At 37.3% G+C, this 21,680-nt stretch overlaps 1 protein-coding gene across 2 annotated transcripts; it reads left to right on the forward strand.

Annotated features, from left to right (window-relative positions):
• Positions 1-550: 550 nt before the first annotated feature.
• Positions 551-19,831, forward strand: LOC107809706 (AMP deaminase). Of its 2 annotated transcripts, none has more exons than XM_075240540.1 (20): positions 551-1,128; positions 4,577-4,725; positions 6,323-6,527; positions 6,830-7,008; positions 7,143-7,194; positions 7,316-7,443; positions 7,526-7,705; positions 7,814-7,881; positions 8,005-8,147; positions 8,940-9,001; positions 9,941-10,054; positions 12,228-12,368; positions 15,373-15,525; positions 16,616-16,669; positions 16,742-16,852; positions 17,930-18,103; positions 18,171-18,251; positions 19,002-19,100; positions 19,289-19,407; positions 19,512-19,831. In XM_075240540.1, exons 1-19 carry the CDS (start codon positions 663-665, stop codon positions 19,355-19,357), a joined length of 2,628 nt encoding a protein of 875 aa, XP_075096641.1. In that variant the 5' UTR covers positions 551-662; the 3' UTR covers positions 19,358-19,407; positions 19,512-19,831. The 2 variants fall into 2 exon arrangements, with proteins under 2 accessions (XP_075096641.1, XP_075096642.1); XM_075240541.1 differs by lacking the exon at positions 551-1,128 and adding an exon at positions 3,986-4,042.
• Positions 19,832-21,680: the final 1,849 nt, after the last annotated feature.

Below are 21,680 nucleotides of genomic sequence, written 5' to 3' on the forward strand. Positions count from 1 at the left end.
AAGTACATGCAATGTAGAATAACAATCAGTACATAACCTTTATTTTTTATGTTTTTTTTCCTTTTCCTTTCTCATTTAAGTTAACGCAACGAAATATTTTAAGAGGCTGTGAAAACAAATACTCCATGTAAGAATTATAATCCGGTAAATAATAACATATCCACTATTGAGTAGTGACTACTAATATAAAAATTATTACGCGGTGAACAATAATATGGAGTTTATTATGCATGATTATCTGTTTTAAAAGCTCTTCTATGATTCTATATTTAGATAATTCTATTCAAACAATACAAATAAATAGTATATTTTTTCTCTCATATTTCACCTTAAATTCCTGAATTATGTGGAAATTTACGACATAGAATTTATACCACATGCGATATTAGTATGTAGCGAGTAAACTACTAATACATAGTTTTACATTATAAATCAAAGAGTATATTGCATAAATTATGCAGAATATTTCTGTGAAATTATTTGTTGTTATGAGGCCAATCGGTGTTACACAAGTCAAGTAGCCAATATCAGGACACTACAATAAAGCCAGGGTTAAACTCAGGTGTCACCGGCTGGGCCATCTTGCAGAGAACTGAAACCCTATAAAACCCAAAACACTAAACACTCCCACATTCTCTTTTGCTTGCAGAAGAACAACGAAAATGGAGCCATGGCTATCCACATCAGCTTCTCAAATGCAACTAGCATTAGCAGCACTGTTCGGAGCTTCAGTTATGGCTATCTCCGCCTTCTACCTACACAAACGCAGCGTCGACGAGGTTCTCGAAAGGCTCATCAAGCTCCGGCGAAAACGCCACCACACTTTCTCTGCTTCCGACTCCGAAACCGAAGATTTTGGTATTTATGAAGATGATGAGATTGATAACGTTAGCACTAGGAATGTTTACAGCTCTAACTTATCGAAGGAGCCGATTGATAACGCTGATGATGATGATTGTTATGATGACAATGTGTTGCGAAGTTACAGAGTATCGTCGTCGATGCCTAATGTGCGTGTATCAAATCAGTGGATGGATGAGGAATCGAGTTTTGATAGAACAGTCCAGTGTGCTGATAAGAAGCCATCCTCCAATTCGGTGGAGAATCCCAGTTTGATTCCTTCGAGTGGTACGTGCTCTGGACTAGAGTCAAATATTGAAATGACTGTTTTTAATTGTTTACTCTTTAAGCCTGTTGAGCTTGCTCGCGTTGCAATTCCTAAGTCTGGATAAATGAGGAGGCAGTAGGTTGATAGCTAGCACAAAACTAGTTAATTTATGATGGATCCTCACAATACATAGTATTCTGAGAATATATTGGGATGATTGGATTGAGATAGTGACAACTTCTATAGTGCGCGACGCCGTGACCCCAACTAGCTTGGAATTGAGGCTTAGTTGTTATGGTGTTACCCTTGCTTGCTTGGATGATTGAGGTGCGATTATTGTCAATTTATCTGCTTTTGAAATATGGTGATTTTGTGATTTCAAATACAAAATAGCCAGCTCTGTTTTTATGAATTTTGCAGTTCTGACGTGTGCTTTGAGTTTGTTTTTGAGAAAAAGAAAAGAAAATAAAAACTACGGTTGACCGGATATTAGCATTGTGAAAAAAGAAAGAAAAAAAAACGAACCTTTTGGAGTTTGATCCTTGAATATTTCAGTGAAGAGCCATGTGAGTGATGGGAAATATTTTGAAAATCTTGGGTCAGGAAAGGCATCGTTTTTTTTTTGGGGGGGGGGGGGAGGGGGCTGTGGCTTCTTTTTAGGTGTATTTACACTATCTTAGGGGGTTTTTCTTGAAAAGTTTCATAGAATACGAAGCTCTACTTTTGATTTGATGGAAACGATGCCCTACGAGAGGTCTGGACTTGAGTCTTAATTGGTTGACTATCATAGTTAGGAAGTCAATAGCCACATGCTTCTTCTTGTGTAAATGTAAGATGTTTCTATCCTGTAATAGAAAAAGAAAATTTTCTCTGGCGGAAGAAGTTGCTTCTAATTACATGTTCACTATACTTAAGCTGAGATCATGTGATGGATTCATAACTCAACCAACACAACTCAACAATAGTCAGCAATCCTATTCATGTTAACAACATTTTCTCCTACTAATTGTCTGGCAAATAGCAATGATATATTTATGTCATGTCGACACTCTACTGAAGGATATGGGATGGCCTGCTGAAAAGGATAGATATGCGTACAATGTTCTTTTATATTAGTTCTCATTTCTTCATGTTGTATAAGCCATAAGGTGACAGGTACATTTCAAACCCAATAGGAAGGCAATCAGTTTAATGTGTTCCTTCTCATTCGATAGGGGGTCACTATTTCTTTCCCAATTGCAGTCTTGCAAAATAATTGATAAAACTAACCTTTTATTGAATTATTCGTTGACGGCATAGTTCTGATTGATGAGACGCGAGGCGGCGTTAACGAGAGGCTTGATGTTTGGAGACAGGCCCTTGAGTCTAAGGGTTCCAAGTTTAGCAGAACTAAAACAGAATACCTAAAGTGCAAGTTCAACGCCGAGTCGAGGGAAGTGGGCGTGGACGTGATGCTTGAATCATAGGTCATCCCCAAGAGAAGCAGTTTCAAGTGCATTGGGTCGGTTATACGGAGGGACGGGGAGATCAATGAAGATGTCGCGCACCGTATAGGGGTGGGGTGGATGAAGTGGAGGTTAGCATCTTGAGTCCTATGTGACAAGAAGGTGTCACTGAGGTTCAAAGGTAAGTTCTATAGAGCGGTGGTTAGACTAGCCATGTTGTATGGGACAGAGTGTTGGCCGGTTAAGCACTCCAGAGGATGAAAGTAGCATAAATGAGGATGTTGAGGTGGATGTGCGGGTACACTAGGATGGATAAGATTAAGAATGAAAATATTCGGGAGAAGGTGGGCATAGCCCCGATGGATGACAAGATGCGGGAAGCTAGGCTCAGATAGTTCGGGCACGTGCGAAAGAGAAGTCCAAACGCCCCAGTAAGGAGATGTGAGCGGTTGGCTTTGACAAGTATATGAAGAGGTAGAGGGCGGCCCAAGAAGTATTGGGGGAGGTGATCAGGCAGGACATGTCGAGACTTCATATCTCCGAGGACATGGCCCTTGATAGGAAAGTGTGGAGGTCTAGCATTAGGATTGTAGGATAGGGGGTAGCGGAGCTCTTTGTTACTCCGTACCGGGTGAGAGGCTAGTCTGACAGGGTTGTGTCCCAGAGTGCTAGGGGTTATTGTTGTGTCCACACTTCTCTTTCACTTTTCATAGTACCGAGCCTTTCTTACGTGCTACTGTTATTGTTTTTCATCTATTTTCTGATACTTTTGATTCTGTTATTACTTCTATGCTTTCTGCTGTTGGTATTGATATATTGTCTTTTCCGTCTGCTTGAGCCGAGGGTCTATCAGAAATAGCCTCTCTACCCCTTGAGGTAGGGGTAAGGTCTACGTACACTCGATCCTCCCCAGACCCCACTTGAGGGATTTTACTGGGTTGTTGTTGTTGTTGTTGTTGTTGTTGTTGTTGTAACCTTTTATTGAAAATGAAACAAGTTTTAACAGCTCTGCACAACAGCCAAGCTCCTCTATTAGACCATCAATTCAGGGGTAATTAGCATATTTGGTACGTTGTCGATTACCTCATTTTCTATCTGCATTTCCTAAAACTAGTTTAACATTTCTCTGATGAAAGAAAGTTGGCTACTATGATATGATATGTCTGCCAGATTTAAGAATAAATGACCCCTTCACTATCTGTAGCTGTTTGCAAAGCTAAGGACAAAATCCATATTAAATAGATATATTACTAGATTGATACAGTGAATGGAATTTCATAATTTGCACTTGATTTGGTATTTCCCTGTAGCACAGAGAAAAGATAACAAAACCAACCTAATTTGGATTTTTTTAGTTCTAGCTAGATTTATTTATGTTGATGCATATCTGAAGTACTAGCATAAAACTGCAGTGGCTCCTTTTGCAGGGCCGGGCACATAACTCTGGTGCTTCTAGGGCTGTTACCTTGGTACAATATTTTGGCATAAGGTTATGATACCTTTAGCTTATGTTCTGTACTTCTGTATTGATTTGATGACCCCTTTATAATTGGTCCCTTTATGCTGGCAATTTACCTTACTAAATTGGTTTAAAAAATTGTGTTAGTACCTTGTCTAATGACTGTAGAACTAGAATGCTTTTCTTAGATGATGCTTAATGGCACATTTGAGTCATCTATTGTGTAATACTGGGTGGGTTCCTGCCCATTTGAATAGGTGAAAAGATGTAGACTGTTAGATAAAGGTCACATGCTCCTCCATTTTCTTTCTTTTCTCTTTCCCCTTAGATAAGTGTTGTTTATAAGAGCGTGTGACACAATCTAATTTCAGAAGATTGCTGTTTTGCCTGGAGGATGTAACAGGTAGCTTCTTTAAGCTAGGAGGTAGAAGTGCCTCTCTCTCTCTCTCTCACACACACACACACACACATTATAATGTGCTTTAGTAGGTTTTTTAGTTTTTCTAAATGTGATGGGAATTCGGTGAAATATTCATTGTATATTCAGATTTTGTCATATTTCAGGTGATGAAAGATTTGTGCGAGTGGAATCAGTTGTGAAGCCAATGACTCCAAAATTTTCTAGTGATTGTGCATTTGAAAGTGTTGGCAACTCTAATGAGGACAAAGGCGAGTGTGCTGCTGCCGAGGATGCTGTTTTCTCATACGACAATGTAAATTATCAATCTGCATGCTCAAATGGGAATTCTGATTTCTGCCATTTTTATGTATATATGCATCTCGAGTTATTATCTCATCTAGCATTCTCTTCCTTACGCCCGCTGCTTTTTTGGCGATTACATATGGATAACTGACATTTTAAGTAATGTGGTCATTTTGTGACTTCAAAATACAAGATAGCCATCTCTTATTTCTCTGGATTCTTCCCTAAAACCTCACTTTCTGTTTGTAACACAAGTCCTGCTGCTATATGCTGGATCATTTGGGAAGAAAGAGAGGCTAGGATTTTTGAAGACAAGATGAAGTGGGTTAGAACCATGTGGTCTCAGGTTCAATTCCCAGCGAAGGACAAAAAAGACAAAAAACACTAGGTGATTTCTTCCCATTTATCCAAGCCTTGGTGGATAGAGTTACCTGGTACTTGCTGGTGGGAGTAGCAGGTATCTCGTGGAATTAGTCGAGGTATGCGTAAACTGGCCCGGTCACCACGGTTATAAAAAAATATGACACTGTACTTAAGCTTAGACACAATTGTATATTCTTGCTTAGTTTTTGGTGCAACATGGCTCGGGAAAAATTGTTAGAGACTGAAGCTATGTTGGACGTTATCTGTTCATTACACTCTGTGTGATGCACATAACTGTACCTTTTGGATGAACCCTTTCCAGACTAACAATTTAAGTTGATTGAACAAGTCTGAAAATCTAGGTATATGACAATTTTGAAGTTACACTTCACTGGATTTATATAGTATCTTTTATAGGTAAAGTAATTTTATTCACAAAGAACCACAGCAGCAAGGGGGCACCGAGTGCATGCAAAATAAACTGGACTAGTCTCCTCTAACTATGCAAGGAGTATAACATTGATCTTCTTTTTTTGGTTTGATGACAATGGTGTCCGAGCCACCTCCATCGGGTACCTGCTACCTCCCACCAGCACAGATACCGGGTAACTCTGCTCACCAAGGCTTAGATAGATTGGAACAAATCACCTAGTGGTTTTCCCCTGGGATTGATCTAATACCAAAACTTTTAAGTTCATTATTTTTTTTGGGTAAAAATTGGATTTAGGCAGTGTAGCAGGTTTGTGTTTCATGTGGTTTAAGTAAGAAAGGGAGAAAAGATAAGAATGTCAAACCGTTTTCTGTATTGTGTAGCATGGATGCATAGTTGCATGATGATAATTGTTTACAGTGTTGCTAAAAGCGTAAATGAATACAAGAAGAAGAGAAAGAAAAGGCTATGCGTATGGTATATGTTATACTGACCAAATTGCTGTTTGAGCTTTCTCCAGTCAACCTAGCAGTCTCTCCAATTTCTCACAGCTTCTGAATGTTCTACTTATTATTTCCTTCTGCCATGCATATTTTGATTCACTCTTCTCGGTTGATCAAATGTTAGATTGCATGTCCTTAATTTCACCAAAATGTGGTGGATTGATGATGAGGTTTAGTGACTTGAGATAATTCAGCCAAATTGGATTGCTGTCCTCCCACCAGACACTATGGTTTCGAGATTAGTACAATTAGATATACTTTAAACTTAAATCGCTCATGAAGTTACTTCTTCTGCTCCCATTACTTTGTAGGATATCAGTCCAACAGAGGAAGAATTTTCTATCTCTGCCTTAAAGGCTGAAAATCGTATTCATCTTCAGCATATAGCGGTTGCACCTGAGGCAAGGTCGAACATAGATCATGATGTTGGAGAGTTAGACAGAGCCTCTATGCACATTGTGGAGAATGATCCCAGTTTCTTCAACAACATTTTGCCCCTGCCAACTGCAGCACATGGTATTCTCCTCGTCCTGGTCTGTACGGGGTCTAGTAGACTTTTGTCCTCTAGCATGTGTTGCTTTTGGATTTCTCATAATCAATTCTTTTCCTTGATAATCAAGGTGGAGCACATATAATTTTCCATGTGTTATTCTCCAATGCATAACTATCATATTCTCACAAAATATTATGTGGTAAATTAATGAGGCAAGTGGCAACCACAGTTAGTGAGATATCTTAAACTTAAGAGAGCGACTTTATGTTCTGGTGATCTTGTTCATACTAAATTATTCTTTCAATTGCTATCATTTTTCCTGCAGATCCTATGAATGTTGAAGAGGAAGAAGTATTGAAGATGATTTGTGAATGTTTAGATTTGAGAGACAAGTATGTATTTAGGGAAGAAATTGCTCCATGGATGAAAGAGAATATGAGCAAGTCAAAAGCGTCGGATAAGAAACATGATCCATTTAGCTTTGCCCAATTTGAAGCAACTTCTGTGAGTTGTGATCCTCAACTCATTTATGATCGTAGAGGGTCTGATTTTTAGGCTCCCATATTCTCAGTATCTCAAAATCTGGATGTTATCTCAAGCACAATTTCTAATAATGATACTTCTTGAATTGCACACAGCACCAATTTAAGATGGAAGATGGAGTTGTACGTGTCTATGCCACTGAAAATGGTGAGTTTGGTTAAGAAAGTGGCAGCACATTTATTGAATGTAACAGTGTGACATTGGTTTATCTTTATTTTTCCTCTGCTTTCCTCTTTGGGATCTTCACATTCTACCGTGCATGTTGTAGATACTGAAGAGCTCTTCCCTGTTGCTAGTGCAACAACATTTTTCACTGATATGCACCATCTCCTCAAAGTAATGGCTGTAGGAAATGTTCGTTCTTACTGTCACCACCGTTTGCGATTTCTCGAGGAGGTAACGGGTTTTGGCAATTCTTTTTAATTTCTCCCTTTTGTACCGCATGTCTTGGTTTCTCATGGCATATTCTCATATACAGAAATTTCGCCTCCATTTGCTAGTAAATGCTGATCGGGAATTTCTTGCTCAAAAAAGTGCACCTCATCGTGATTTCTACAACATCAGAAAGGTTGATACCCATGTGCATCATTCTGCTTGCATGAATCAGAAGCATCTTCTGCGATTCATCAAGTCGAAACTGAGAAAAGAACCTGACGAGGTAGGACATTTATTGCATCCAGGGGATGATGCTCATACTTGCAGATTCTGTGGACATATTGGCATGCCTATTCTTTTGGATTTAATAACGGGAGTCTTTGCAAAACAGGTAGTCATATTTCGGGATGGACAGTATCTTACACTGAAGGAAGTTTTTGAAAGTTTAGACTTGACAGGGTTTGCATCAACCTTTCCTCTGCTCTCTTTCTTTATTCTGCATAAGTTCTAATATTCAGCTATCTGTGCCCGGGGTGGGAGGTCTGGCATTTGTTTTTTCTCTTCTGAGCACTTTATCTGCAGGTATGATCTTAATGTTGATCTTCTGGATGTACATGCTGATAAGAGTACATTTCACCGGTTTGACAAATTCAATCTTAAATATAATCCTTGTGGACAAAGCAGACTCAGAGAAATCTTTCTAAAGCAAGACAACCTTATCCAAGGTGTGTTCCCTGAATATGTAAATTTTAATATTAAAGGAAGCTAAAATTTTTTCTGTAATATCAGTTGAAAACACTGCAGTTTTGGTATTTTTATCTGAAAAATCTAGTAAAGCAACTGTATTAAAGCGTAAGTTCAAATTTTCTTTGCTGTCAGTTGAACACTTTCTGCAGTGATTAACTTTGTTTTGGTTCAGTTAAAAACCTCTGCAGCTGGTAATTTTATTTAGAACCTCCATCAAGACAACTGGTACCACACTGTTAAACTGCACATTTTATTGTTGACACCTTATAATAGTTTTTTCGCATATTCACCAAAAGAGAAAAACAGAAGTAGCTGGATATAAGAATATACTTTAACTGCACGAAAGCATGCATATGTAATATCTGCTTCTTTATGTATATGAGCATATTTTCTACTCTCAATATCACAAGATACATAAAATTGTTGTGTAGTGTGTAAGGACCAAAGTAATAGGTTCAAAACCATAGAGATAATAGACTGACTGAGGAGAACCAATTCACTTCTTGTTAGCTTGCTTGAAGTGGAAGTAATACTTGGTTTGAGTGGATGATGATGTATATTGCACCTTGTCAAACTTTTTGTCCTTGTGGAGTACCACCTTTTTATATATATTTGGAACATCTTGACCAATGTCAAGTGTACTCTGTGTGCTCGTATCACTTGCTGACAAATTCTTACCTTTAGATCTGTTGCTGTTGCATATGCTTCTTCGATGTGATTTTGGTAGTTATAAGATATGTTCTTCATTTTCAAAATATTGTCTTATGCAGGGCGCTTCTTGGCTGAAGTCACGAAGGAAGTCTTGCAAGATCTTGAAGCAAGCAAATACCAGGTACAGGGAGAATTTGAAACAAATGGTTTCTTTCTCTGGAATGGCTTATGATTCATTCCTCTGCCAATATATTACATTGACTGAATACTGCTCCAATCTGTATCTCTTTGTCATGATAACCCTTTCATGAGACATTGGTTCTGTTATCGAAGTCTTTAACTTTGTTGCTGTATTCTTGAGAAGCACCAGAATAATTGTCAATCCGTTGATGTGCAAGTTATTGTTTCTCCGGGAACTTTCCTGGAGATTGTTGCTAATTGGAATTATTGTTTGGTTTTTTGAGATCCGAAATATCTTTGGGTTTTGCTTATATCTTAAGATTTTTCCCGATAAAGGGGTGTTCAGGGTACCATCTAGCTCGCACCAGCATAGGTATTAGGTAACTCTGTCCACCAAGATTTAGAAAGATGGGAAGAAGTCACCTAGCTCTTTCCTTCTTTCTTTCTTTCTTTATTTTTCCCTCTCTCTTTGCATCTGTTGGGATTCAAATCTCGGTCTCTCGCCATTGGGAACAAACTTGGGCGGTTGTTTACATCTTAAGATTACTTGCTGTCTTCTTAGGTTGTTAATTCCCCTCAAGAGTGAAAACTGCTTCCAGTAGGACATGTGTGTTTAATAAGGCTTTAAGACAACATGTAGTTATCGCATTAGCATTTCTCTTCCAGGTTGTCTATTCTAGGCTATCTTATTGTTAGCATTTGTCTTCTTGAGCCCAGGGTCTATCGGAATTAACCTCTCTACTCCCTCGAGGTATGGGTAAGGTCTGTGTACACACTACCCTCCCCAGACCCCACTTGTGGGTTTTCACTGGGTTGTTGTTGTCTACTCTAGGCTATCTGATTGTTAATGTATAGCTTTTTTGCCTAGTACTATTTTCATAGTTCAATATGGTGAAAATTCACCTTAATAATGTATGGCATAATCCTTTTTTTTTTTCAGTTGGCTGAATACAGAATATCTGTCTATGGAAGGAAACAAAGTGAATGGGACACATTGGCTAGCTGGTTTGTAAACAATGAACTTTATAGCCAAAATGCTGTATGGTTGATTCAGGTGGGTATAATGCTGATCATGTATTGTTCTTGAAAAGTACTCCCCATTTTCATTTCTATTATGGTATTTGACTAAGGGTTGAGTTTATGATGTTAATTTGACCTGTTTATTCTATTAGCAATAGTAGAAGAAAATATTGAAACAATAGGTGAATAGTTATTTTGTAGTGAAAACATTAGATTAAATATTTTAAAATTGAATAGAAATGTATTTGAAGTTGTTAAAAGTTGTATAGGGACAGTTTATTAATGACAATATTCACCATTGATTAAGAATTCTGCATCTTTGCAGTTAGGTCAGAATTCACTTGATGCAATATTTTAACCCTAAATTCCAACTTTTCTTGACTTGCTCTGCATTACCAATTGCAATTTTACTTCAGAAGCTTCTACCTATCAAAAGATTTTTTTTTCCTTATCAAAAAAAAAATAATTTTTATTTTTTTGACTTCAGAAGTTTCTTCTTTCATGATCCATCACTCTCCACTATTGGCCCTTTTTATCCACTTTCATTACCAAGTGCGGCTGGCTGAGTATCACGATAGGGCTTGCGTTCTCACTTCTCTCTATGTTGATCGTTGTGCATGTTTGCCGTGATTGCGGTGTGTTGTATTTGTATCGATGATTTTCTTCAGTTTCTGGCTTATTTAACGATTTGCTAATGCCTACTGCTGCCACACAAAAAAGAGGATGCCTGAACAATATATTACTAGTAACTATGCAACTATGCCTCCTGTAACTATGTAACTATGAATCTTCTTGATGCTTTTTTAATGGAACACCTTACTTCATCAAAAAAAAAAAAAAAAACAATATATTACTAGCATGATCGCACGGTATTGCTACTATGATAACTTGATTTGCTTTTCTTTTGGGCTACTGTCTTACCACCTTCATCACCTGCACAAATATGATATATTACATGAGTTATATGCATAGAATATGCAAAAGTTTAAAATTCTTTGCTAGGAATACTTGCATAAATATGTATATGATCCTCCCTTCACCATTGTTTTTCTTTTGTGCCTTGTGAACACTTTGTCCTCTGTATCACTGCCAGATTCATCCCTTACTTTGAAGACTTCTCCTATTTGCTACACATTTCTGTTCTCAGGTTTCACTATAGAAGTGTGTTAGAGGGGTGGAGCATGTACCAGAGTTGTTTCTAGGGGAATTGGTGCGTTTTTGAGGTAAAAAGTGTTTAAGTGAGGATCCAATGGTTGACGATAGTAGCACTGTAATGGTGATGTCTAATTCAGAGTAGGGTTTGCTTAGTGTTTGGTGTCAGTTTGGTTGCTTTCAATATGATGGTAGAATATTTAGGAATTGTGAGTGCCAAATTAAACTTAAAATGCTGAACGAGACAAACCTTTCCTTCCCCGCATGGGAATGTGGGTGAGGGGAAGAGGAAGAGGAAGAGGGCGAGGGCAGCCCAGTGCACAAAGCATCCCGCATTCACGCAGGATCCGGGGAAGGGCCGCACCCCAAGGAGTGCGATGTAGACAGCCTACCCTAATGCAAGCATTAGTGGCTGCTTCCTCGGTTCGAACCCGTGACCTATTATTAAGCAGATGTTTGGAGGAGAAATGATGGGGTTGCTGCTCTATCATCTGCCCTTTGGTCTTGTGAATGCTATACTGGGTTTTCTTATGGTCAGGAAATTTATATGCAGTGGTAACTGGGAATATGTGGCCTTTTAAGCTAATGATCATGCTAATGCCATGTGGTCAGTTATCTATGGATAAGTGAAGGTAGGATTTTCGATCCGCTCTGAGTAATCATGGTAGACATGAAACTATCTGTTCCAAGGACGGAGTAAGACCAAGGAAGGTGGTATTGGTAGATAATTTCATCTTCTTGCTTTTTGAACTCTCTTATATTTGGAAACTGCACTGTTGAAGAATATTTTTGGATTTGTTGATTCCATGGATTAGTATGGATGACTCCTATGTACTTGGAAACTACTAATAAACCCTAAATCCAATTTTTGAAGTATCTTGTCCAATACATTCCACTCTGTGATTCTATTTCTTAGTACAGCGGTTTCCGGGTTCTACAAAAGGGTATATTTAATCACAAAATCGATTATCCTAGGCAATTTAGATCCTCTTGGTGATTATGTCAGCATATTTGCTTATGGATATATGATGTGTTTCTCACTTTACTCTTTGCAGCTCCCAAGGTTATACAATGTGTACAGGAGTATGGGAACTTGCACGTCCTTCCAGAACATTCTAAATAATGTGTTCGTTCCCCTATTTGAAGTCACAGTTGATCCAAAGTCTCATCCTCATTTGCATATGTTCTTAATGCAGGTTAAGTTTGCTTTTTGACCTTTTATAGTTATGTGGTTTACCATTTACACCAAAGCTATATTTCATTTTCTGATTTCTCTTTTAAAAGCTTTGTCCATTTCAACTTTCTGCAACCAAAGAACAGGCTATTGTTTGCCCCTCATTTCTTACTTTTATCTTTGATTTTTGGTCTGATCTGCTCCATATTGTCTTACATGAAGTTTGTCCAAGATAATCATCTGATATGGACATGCAAGAAATCCATAAGCGCATAATGCAACTATAAGGCTTAGAGTTTGAATCTTGGGAACAAATATGTTTAACTAGTGCAGCTATGGAATTGCATATATGTAAATTTGGTTTTCCTAGATGAATTATGTGGTTTTCTCTGATTTCTATTTCTAGGGATAAGTCTACTTGCATCTCATATGCCCAAACGTATCTTGTGGTAATTGCTTGCATAAGGCCATCTCCAACCTTGCCCCCATCCCCCATAATGGGGGAAATATTTGGGGGAATTTAGCTCCAACCCTCCCCCATTTTTGCCCCCAAAATAGGGGATGAATAGTGTTCCCTCAAATATGGGGTACACTATTCATTTCCCCCATTACTATTTATCACTTTTTTATTATTATTTTATTATTTAATCTTTTAATTTATCTCTTTATATATACCTAATTATGTTTATGTAATGTCTTTATAATATTAATATTATATCTTAACTTTGGTGTATAATTTTGATAAATTAATTTTCGTGCATTTATTATTTTTATGTAGAAATGGCAGTAGACGAAAATCAACGATTTCAAGAATTTTTATTTCGACATAGAAGAATTAAGGACAAAGATGCTCATTTTGCACTTCGTAATGCATTAATAGATCATTTATGGGAGAATACTAGAGGTTGAAGTTGAATATTTATTTAGTATTTCGAATGAATTTTATCGTTATGTAATATGTATTTAATTAATCTTGTATCGCAATGATTTCACTTTTATTTGAATTATTAGTTAATCTATAATAATTGCTTACAAATTATATTATTTAAAATTTTATGGAACTGTTTTAATTATGGAAATTACAAATTAATAAAAATAAAAGATGGAATTTGTTTAATGGAAATTAAAAAATGAAATTGAAATGAAAGATAATAATATAATATAGAAGAATTAGAAGAATATAAAAAAGTTTGGGGAAAAAAAATGGGAGAATGGTTGGAGTAAGTTGTCCCCAAAATGGGAAAATCCCCATTTTGGGGACCAAAAATAGGGTAAAGGTTGGAGGTGCCCTAACAGCTAAATTGCTGAAGTGCTTAGTTTAAGATAGCCATGACATCATCCACGATCCATCGATTAGAGTAATTACTATCAGGTCCTTGAGGTATGGTCTGAAAACTACTCCTGACTTTCACGTTACACTTTCTCTTACAGGGTCCATAATGTTTGACAGTCCAATAAATAGGAAAATTTCAAACACAATCGATTGATTGAGCAATTCAAACTTAAATTACAAAGTGTTGTTCCTATCTAGCTAATTCTTTTTAGAAACTTTCTACTATTAATTGGCTTTATTATCCTCTACCCTTAAATCAAACTAAGCTTGTAATTGCTGTCTTGAGTCCGTGCGATAAAACACTGTAGGATCAATCCAGTGTCCAGCCGGTGGTCTTCTCTTTGAATATTGATTTCAATTTTCACATTCTTTTCTGCAATGCTAAATATTTCACATTCTTTCATTAACTGCTAAAACATTCTCCAAATTTGAAGTAAAAAAGATATAACCATATTGCTTAGTATTGTTTGTTAGATATCACTCCCAATGTGGGATTCAAAAATAGCAATCCATCTTCATTTACATGCAAGGTAGGGAGCTTTCTTGATGTATATAAACACCTCAAAACATCTATCCACCTCACTTAGATTGACTCTTTGTAACCAAGAAAGATCCCCACTAATTCAAATACAACTCGTAAGCTAGGTGTGTGTTGAAGAGCTAGATAAATATAATCTTTTCCCTCCATAGCTGCTTTAGGCAAAAGGTCGATCATTTGGGTTTAGCCACCTCATAATTCTTGGGAGCACTGAATATATGACCAGTATTATTTGGATTATTGTCTGATCTCTCAGGTTGTGTAGTAGTCGTGTTTGTTACACATTTCGTCATGTCCTGGCAGTTCTTGTTGCTGAGTTTTCGTTCAAGGGATATGAAAGAAGATAACTGCATTCCCTTTGGTGTAACTGATTGGATTTCTTCTCCTGATTATGTTTTTCAATAAGCATTCAGGTGTAACTAAAATTGTTGCAAAAGTTGCATGCCTTTTGGAATAAGTTGTTACAGTTTTCTCTGGAGTCAACTTTTTCACTTCTATGAGGAGTGAGTACAATTATCAGATGTCAGACCAGGTCCAGCCTACAATGTCCTTGTGTTTGTGCAATGCCTACTAAGATTTGCCTCCATGGACACAGTTGTATGCAATATGTGTTGAGATAAAGAGATCAATATTCTCTGATAACCAAAAGTTCTGTCGATGGAGAAATTTGCCAAGTCCTATCGGAGCTAGACCAATCCTATCATTTTATTAATTGGGTTTTAAGTTCACCTAGTGCACCTATCAGATGTGAGGCCAAATGCAGCTAGCTTTTAAGTGCCAGTGATTGCCCAACTCTGGCTGGGTCCTCTGGAAACTTTGAGGCCTGACTATTCTGAAAGCATTATCCATAGTCATCCTTAAACTATTAATGAATCCTCTTCTCGTCAAAAATAATTATTATAGATACCGTATGCTTTAACCTTCAGTTGTTTCTTATTCTAGGAAACAAGTTGAATCTGCTTGATATTTTAATGTCTGCATCTTTATGTGGAGATTATTCTTTTCAACGAGAGCCATCTTTTCCATGTTTCTTTTCATTTTACTGCTAGAATGCCATCTGACAAGAACCAGTTTTTCAGTAAGTTCTGTGCCTGCTTACTCTTGAAAATTCTTAGCCAATTGAAAGAGCCTAAAGTTTTATTTTTTTGGTGACAGGTAGTAGGTTTTGACATGGTAGATGATGAAAGTAAACCAGAGAGACGTCCTACCAAGCATATGCCAACGCCAGATGAATGGACAAATCAGTTCAATCCAGCATTTTCTTATTATGCATATTACTGTTATGCAAACTTGTATACACTTAACAAGGTCAGTGGTGCTTCATGACTCCAAACATTAGCGGTACTTAATTGCGCGACGTAGTCATCCACATTTTGCTGTCCAGAGCTGTCTAATTTTGTTCCAGAGAAAATTATCTATAGCGTGGGGTGGTTATACTGAAGTACCCATAAAACCATAAGTTGGAGCTAATGAAAGTGACTTTCCTAAGGATGGCGATGGAGCATATGCAGACTTAACCCTATTGAATAAACTTAATCAATGCTAAAGATCTCCTTTTGTCGAAAACTCAAGAAATTCACGGAAAGAAAAGAGAGTCCTATTTGGCTAAGTCATTTGGTTAATGCTTGTACCGAACATTTCTGTACCCAGATGATCACCCTGCGTTACCTGCATGCATTATCCTTTTTCATTCTCCTCTTTTCTCATTTTTCTTTCTCTCTATTTCCAAATTTGTCAGCGTGCAAACTATTTGCTCTCTTATTCATTCCTTCCGAATAAGAATAAATGTTCAAAGTCATTAAATTAATAGTGCAAAAGGTATTTCTGTAATATTATTGGCTGGACAAGTTGTAAGGTTGGTTTTCATGGTAAATAATTTCAATCATGTTCTATGAAATTAAAGTTGGTTGTTCAGTAACAAAGACTAGGAGTCTAGGTCAAGCTCTATCCTGAATTGACCGCTATCTAATGAAGATACCAGTAATCAAGGGCCTTGAGGCTTTCTTTGCGTCAATACATACATGCACAGAAGTGTCCCTCCACGTGAGATCTAAAAGAAATTTACTGCCCCACACCCATGAAATATGTTCTTATGCCACAATTTCCACCCCTATGCCATCCCTAGACTATCTTATCTCCTTTTATCCACAAGCTGAAATAATGAGGGCTGAAAATTAAAGAAAACTTTTGAAGCAAATGCTTACAAGTTTCTCTTATAATGTTTATCAACCCCCTTCAGTGGTTATGTTTTCCTTTATGCATTAGCTTTTCCTTGCCTACTGCTCTTTTCTCCTAGTGAGGGAGAGAACATCTATTCAACAAGATCGTGTAGACAGCTATGTTTCTTCCCTCAGCATAAAATGATATCTAATGTGCTTTTTATTTCTTATGTTCTTAGCTTCGTGAATCAAAAGGATTGCCAACAATCAGATTCAGACCACACTGCGGGGAGGTTGGTGTTCATTTAAGCTCATCTTTTTGTTAGCTACGTGCGGGTCAAATTTATGTTGTCAAGTTCATGCAGGCGGGTGATATTGATCATTTAGCTGCTGGATTTCTTTTATGTCATAACATTTCTCATGGCATCAATCTGCGGAAGACCCCTGTACTGCATTATCTTTACTACCTCGCACAGGTGTTTCTCTTTATTACCTTTACCTCATTAACTGATATATGCAGCGATCCTTGTTTAGATATATTTTTTGAGGTCCCTGCAATTAGATGACATTACTAAATAATTTAGGGTGCTCTAAGGAAGATTTTAATTACGAGCGCATACAGTGTAATGGTTGTAATGACTTACTGGATGCTTGTGGAAGTTTATGAAACATAGCTAATACAACGGGTTTCAAAATCTAGAGGGTGTAAAAGAGGAATTCAGTCATTGAGAAACATCACGAAGAAAAAGGAGAAGAAAAACACTAGGTGATTTCTTCCCATTTGGCCAAGCCTTGGTGGACAGAGTTACCTGGTATCTGTTGCTGGTGGGGGAGGTGGCAGGTATCCCGTAGAATTAGTCGAGGTGCGCGTAAGTTGGCCCGGACACCACGGTTATAAAAAAAAAGGGAGAAGAAAAACTTATGGGCAATTTAACTACTAGAATTGTGTAGGATCTGTCAATCGATGTGGCAAATTATATTAGAGTAAGCAGTGTAGATCACATATAGGACTGTGTTTAATAGACGTTAAAATAGAAAACGTTTCTTTAAAATGGCTCCTTACTGTTCTTTCTAATTTGCATGTTCACTTTGTTAAACATTCCCCAGAAGTTACTGCATCAAGCTTTGGAATGGGACTCATCTTCATCTTATTTGATATGCACTTAGATGATGGTCGATGTGCGATTCAACTACGTTTTATTTCTTCTATGTGTAGCGTGCATTATCATGTTATATTTGTAATGTCGATCTATGCGGGGATACACTTATATTTTATTACAGAAAATGCCTTAGAAGTCATTCTTTCTTTATAGGTAAGTTATATACACTGACAGTTTATAGAAGTTTTACACCGTCCGTTCAATTTAATGGGCTATAGCAGGTTATGACTATATTTTCTGTAGGTCAAATAAACATGATGCTGTAAAAATCTATACACCGTCAATGCACAGAACTTAAACTCTTATTTATATATTCTGTGCTATTCTCTCTCCCTCTGATTTGTTTTCCTGTTTACTCACTTTATTGTCCCCATCTCTGAATAACTTATTCAGGTTGGACTGGCGATGTCTCCCTTGAGCAATAATTCGCTTTTCCTTGATTATAATCGGAACCCATTCCTTATGTTCTTCCACCGTGGCATGAATGTCTCACTCTCTACTGATGATCCCTTGCAAATCCACTTGACTAAAGAGCCCCTTGTGGAGGAATACAGTGTTGCAGCTAAGGTTAGTCCATTCTGATTTTTTTTAATCTGTTGAATATAATGTGTCCTTAACTAACTTAATATTTCAGGTATGGAAATTGAGTTCTTGTGACCTTTGTGAGATAGCTAGGAATTCTGTCTATCAGTCAGGGTTCAAGCATGCAGACAAGGTGAGCATTCACAGCATTTAGGACAGATTTATACGCAACTCTTAGAAATCTTGTGTGGCTCTGGCTCAAGTAACATTTCTTTGGTTAAGTAATCACAAATTTACTTGTATTTATGACATTATACCCGTGGTTCAAACAGGTAGTAATAATTCATATCTTTTGGGCATCTGAGATTGGAATTGTTTAGTTGGACTTGTATTGCAAAAGACTGGGAGTGGATTCTTCTTTTACCATCTTGCAAATTAATATAAATATGTATCTCACTGTTTTACTCACTACATATGAAAATTAGCAAGCAATGAACATATTTGCTGTATCAATCTGGCCTTTTAAGAGATGTATCACTTTTGATAATGACTCCTTAACGCATCCTTCCCTGGCGTTACTTTCTCTTGTTCTTTTTTGTTCTTTTGGTGTGTTTCATGGTAGGAATTTGGTAATTCTGGTTTTCGAACTTCTTTGTTTTGAACTTCTACAGTGGTATTAAAGACTTCATTTTGTTTCCACTGTGTCAAATATCACATCTCTGAGAAAGTTGTATATTATTTACCTAGCCCAGAAGTTAAGGGTGATTGAAAATCAAGCGACATATGCTTAGAAGTTAATTGAAGCATTTGAAATGCAATTTCTTACAGCACACAAACGTGTGACAAAAAGGAGTTTTAGTTCTTATTCATGGTTAAGGGGTATTATAGAAGTGCTCTTTGTTAATTCCGATGCTAATTTTGCTTCCTATCGTGAATGTTGCAGGCACACTGGCTTGGCTGTAAATACTATAAGAGAGGACCTCAAGGAAACGATATTCACAAGACCAATGTACCCAATATGAGGATTTCCTTCAGACACGAGGTAAACTTTGCTTGTACTCTCTTTTGGTCTTTTCTCCTGCTAAGATGATAAATTGCATGATGTTAAAACGTTCTTGGAATGCTAAAAGTTGCTCCTAAAGGAAATCAGAGTAACTATAGCACCATTGTCTGTGCTACTAGCAACACTATAATTTATGAAATGTCTCCTGATGCCTGATGGTACTGCAGACGTGGAAGGAAGAGATGCATTATGTTTACAGAGGAAAAGCAATCCTTCCTGAAGATGTAGAACATTGATCAAAATCTTATCAATGATCTGTATCTCGCTGGGGCACTTCATGATTCAGGTAGAATCCTAGTTTTCCCCTGATAGTTTAAAACAAAGGTAAATGAATGAAGAAAACAGAAAGAGACTCCGAGCCATTGCTCATTGTTTTCCTGTGCTGCACAGATAGCCAGAAATGAGGTTCTGCAATGGCATGATTTAGAGCAATGAAGATACGGTTCCATTTAACTGTTGCTGGTTGATTCATACTTCGGCTGGAAGCATATTTTCTTTTGCGAGTCCAGTCTTGTTATATCAGCATGGTGCAAATTTAGTGCCTTCATTTCTAGTTCTATTAATCCCTCCACTTCGAGGCTTGCAGATCAAAAGAATGTAGTAACAGACAGCTTAAATGTTGTTCGAATTGCATGGGAATTGGCTGGCATTTTGCTGCCGTAGTAATATCAGGCTTACACTAGCTGAAGCGGAACCTTTTATCCAATAAAGTCTTGTCGAAGCATCAGGCCTCTTATTCTGTCATTCAAGTATTTTGAGTGATAACATTCATAGTATTTATAGCTAAAATCAATTTGTTCACATAGTTAGCTACACACGATTTGACTAAAGAAAGTTAAATTGTTAATGTGACTATTAATGCTCAGTCTTTCATTAATTAAAAGTTTGAGATAACCCAAGTCAGAAGTTTGTTTAGGTGGAAAATCAACTCTAATTTCAACACGTTCTAATGTCAAATGTCAACAGATTGTTTCTTTTGAAAAATGGAATTAATAGGAGTAAGCTAGAAGATTCACATAATGTTTGTCGCTCATTCTAAAAACCTGCAGTAGGAGAATTTTTAGAAGTGGGAAAGAAAATGAATTTATGCGACTTACGGTATTTTAGTTTTCAATTCTTAACATTGAAGAGGAACATATAAATACATAGATTTAGTTATTGTCATTAGATAGATTGACAAAGATGTTAATTCTTTTTTACATTCTTAAACTAAGGCACAAACATTATTTGTACAAGGAAAAATTATCAAAATTTCTCATGTACCATCCAAAATTAAATAACTTTGCTCTCCATTAGACCTTTAGTTTGATGTTGCCCCAAATTAGAAAAAGAAATGTCTCCCTTTTGCCTGTTCCCTCTGGCGGAACTCCAATATGAGGATAGTTCAATTTACAATCAAAAGTTGAGAGGGAAACTTGGACATTTTACTTTAAGAATTTGGATACGTACAATTTACTCATTTTACAGTGGAGATATTGTTTACTCTTAAAATTGGATAACAATTAAATTTATAAGTGGTTTTAAGGATATGTGATTTCACTTGGCACAAACTGATAAATATGAGAATTAATGTTAGAAATTAACTGTAAAATGAAGCAAACTAATATAGTTTGCGGTTATGGCCTTCGAGCTAGATCGCACTCGAACCAACTGAGTATGCTATCGAAAAGTACGAACTAAAACATAACTTAAGAGAGAAAATGTAATGTATTGCCTTTGTTATGCGTGAATATGATGATTACAAAATGATTAGAACCCCCTTTATACAGTAGAGGAATTCTACTTATGGTACAATTCTAAATACAGAAGAAAATCCCATGATTGGTTAAATAACCGGTCTTGACTTGGTATGTGCCGAGATTTCCGCCATGATCCTTGCCCGATCACGGATATCTCGGCTTTCTGTTATTTGGCTTGGTAAACCTTCCTCGATCTCGCTCAAACTTTTATCCCGCTCGATCTCGATCTTGGCTGACCTCGATCTCGATCGGTCCTTGAGTCACGGACTTGGCAATCTTACTCCACGCCACAGACCGTCATGACATGGGATCGAACCTCGGCCTGCCACGCCTTGGTCTCTATTAATCATAAAAAAGGGGCAAACCCGATTTTGACCGTATACAGATAGTCCTCTTGTTTTTTGGAGAGTAATAACAAGAAACGATCTGAGCTCTCACCATGACATAAGCAGCAAGTGGATACTGAAATATCCCGTTGGCTTGGATACCGAGGCATTAAATGTTTTTCAGTCATTGTCGGCCACTACTGGTTCTGAACTGTCGTCACCTTCCTATAAGATCCCTAGCCTTTCCCTATTCAAACCTTTACACTCAAAGTTTTTACTATTCTTGTTTTCCTTCAAAAAATCCCTCTGCTTCACAATCTCCGCATCCAAGTTCCTTGAGCAAATCATGTATCTTCTTCTAATCTTTCTTCCCTTGTTCTCCAATGGCTAAAACATCCAAAATCGTGCCGCAAAAAGAAACTGCGTCTTCGTCAAGGCCTGTCGGCGTCGGAGCTGCGGCAGAACCTCCCCTAGAAGACTTTGTTTCGACAAAG

The sequence above is a fragment of the Nicotiana tabacum genome, chromosome 20, assembly GCF_000715075.1.
Source record: "Nicotiana tabacum cultivar K326 chromosome 20, ASM71507v2, whole genome shotgun sequence".
NCBI classification, from domain to species: domain Eukaryota; kingdom Viridiplantae; phylum Streptophyta; class Magnoliopsida; order Solanales; family Solanaceae; genus Nicotiana; species Nicotiana tabacum.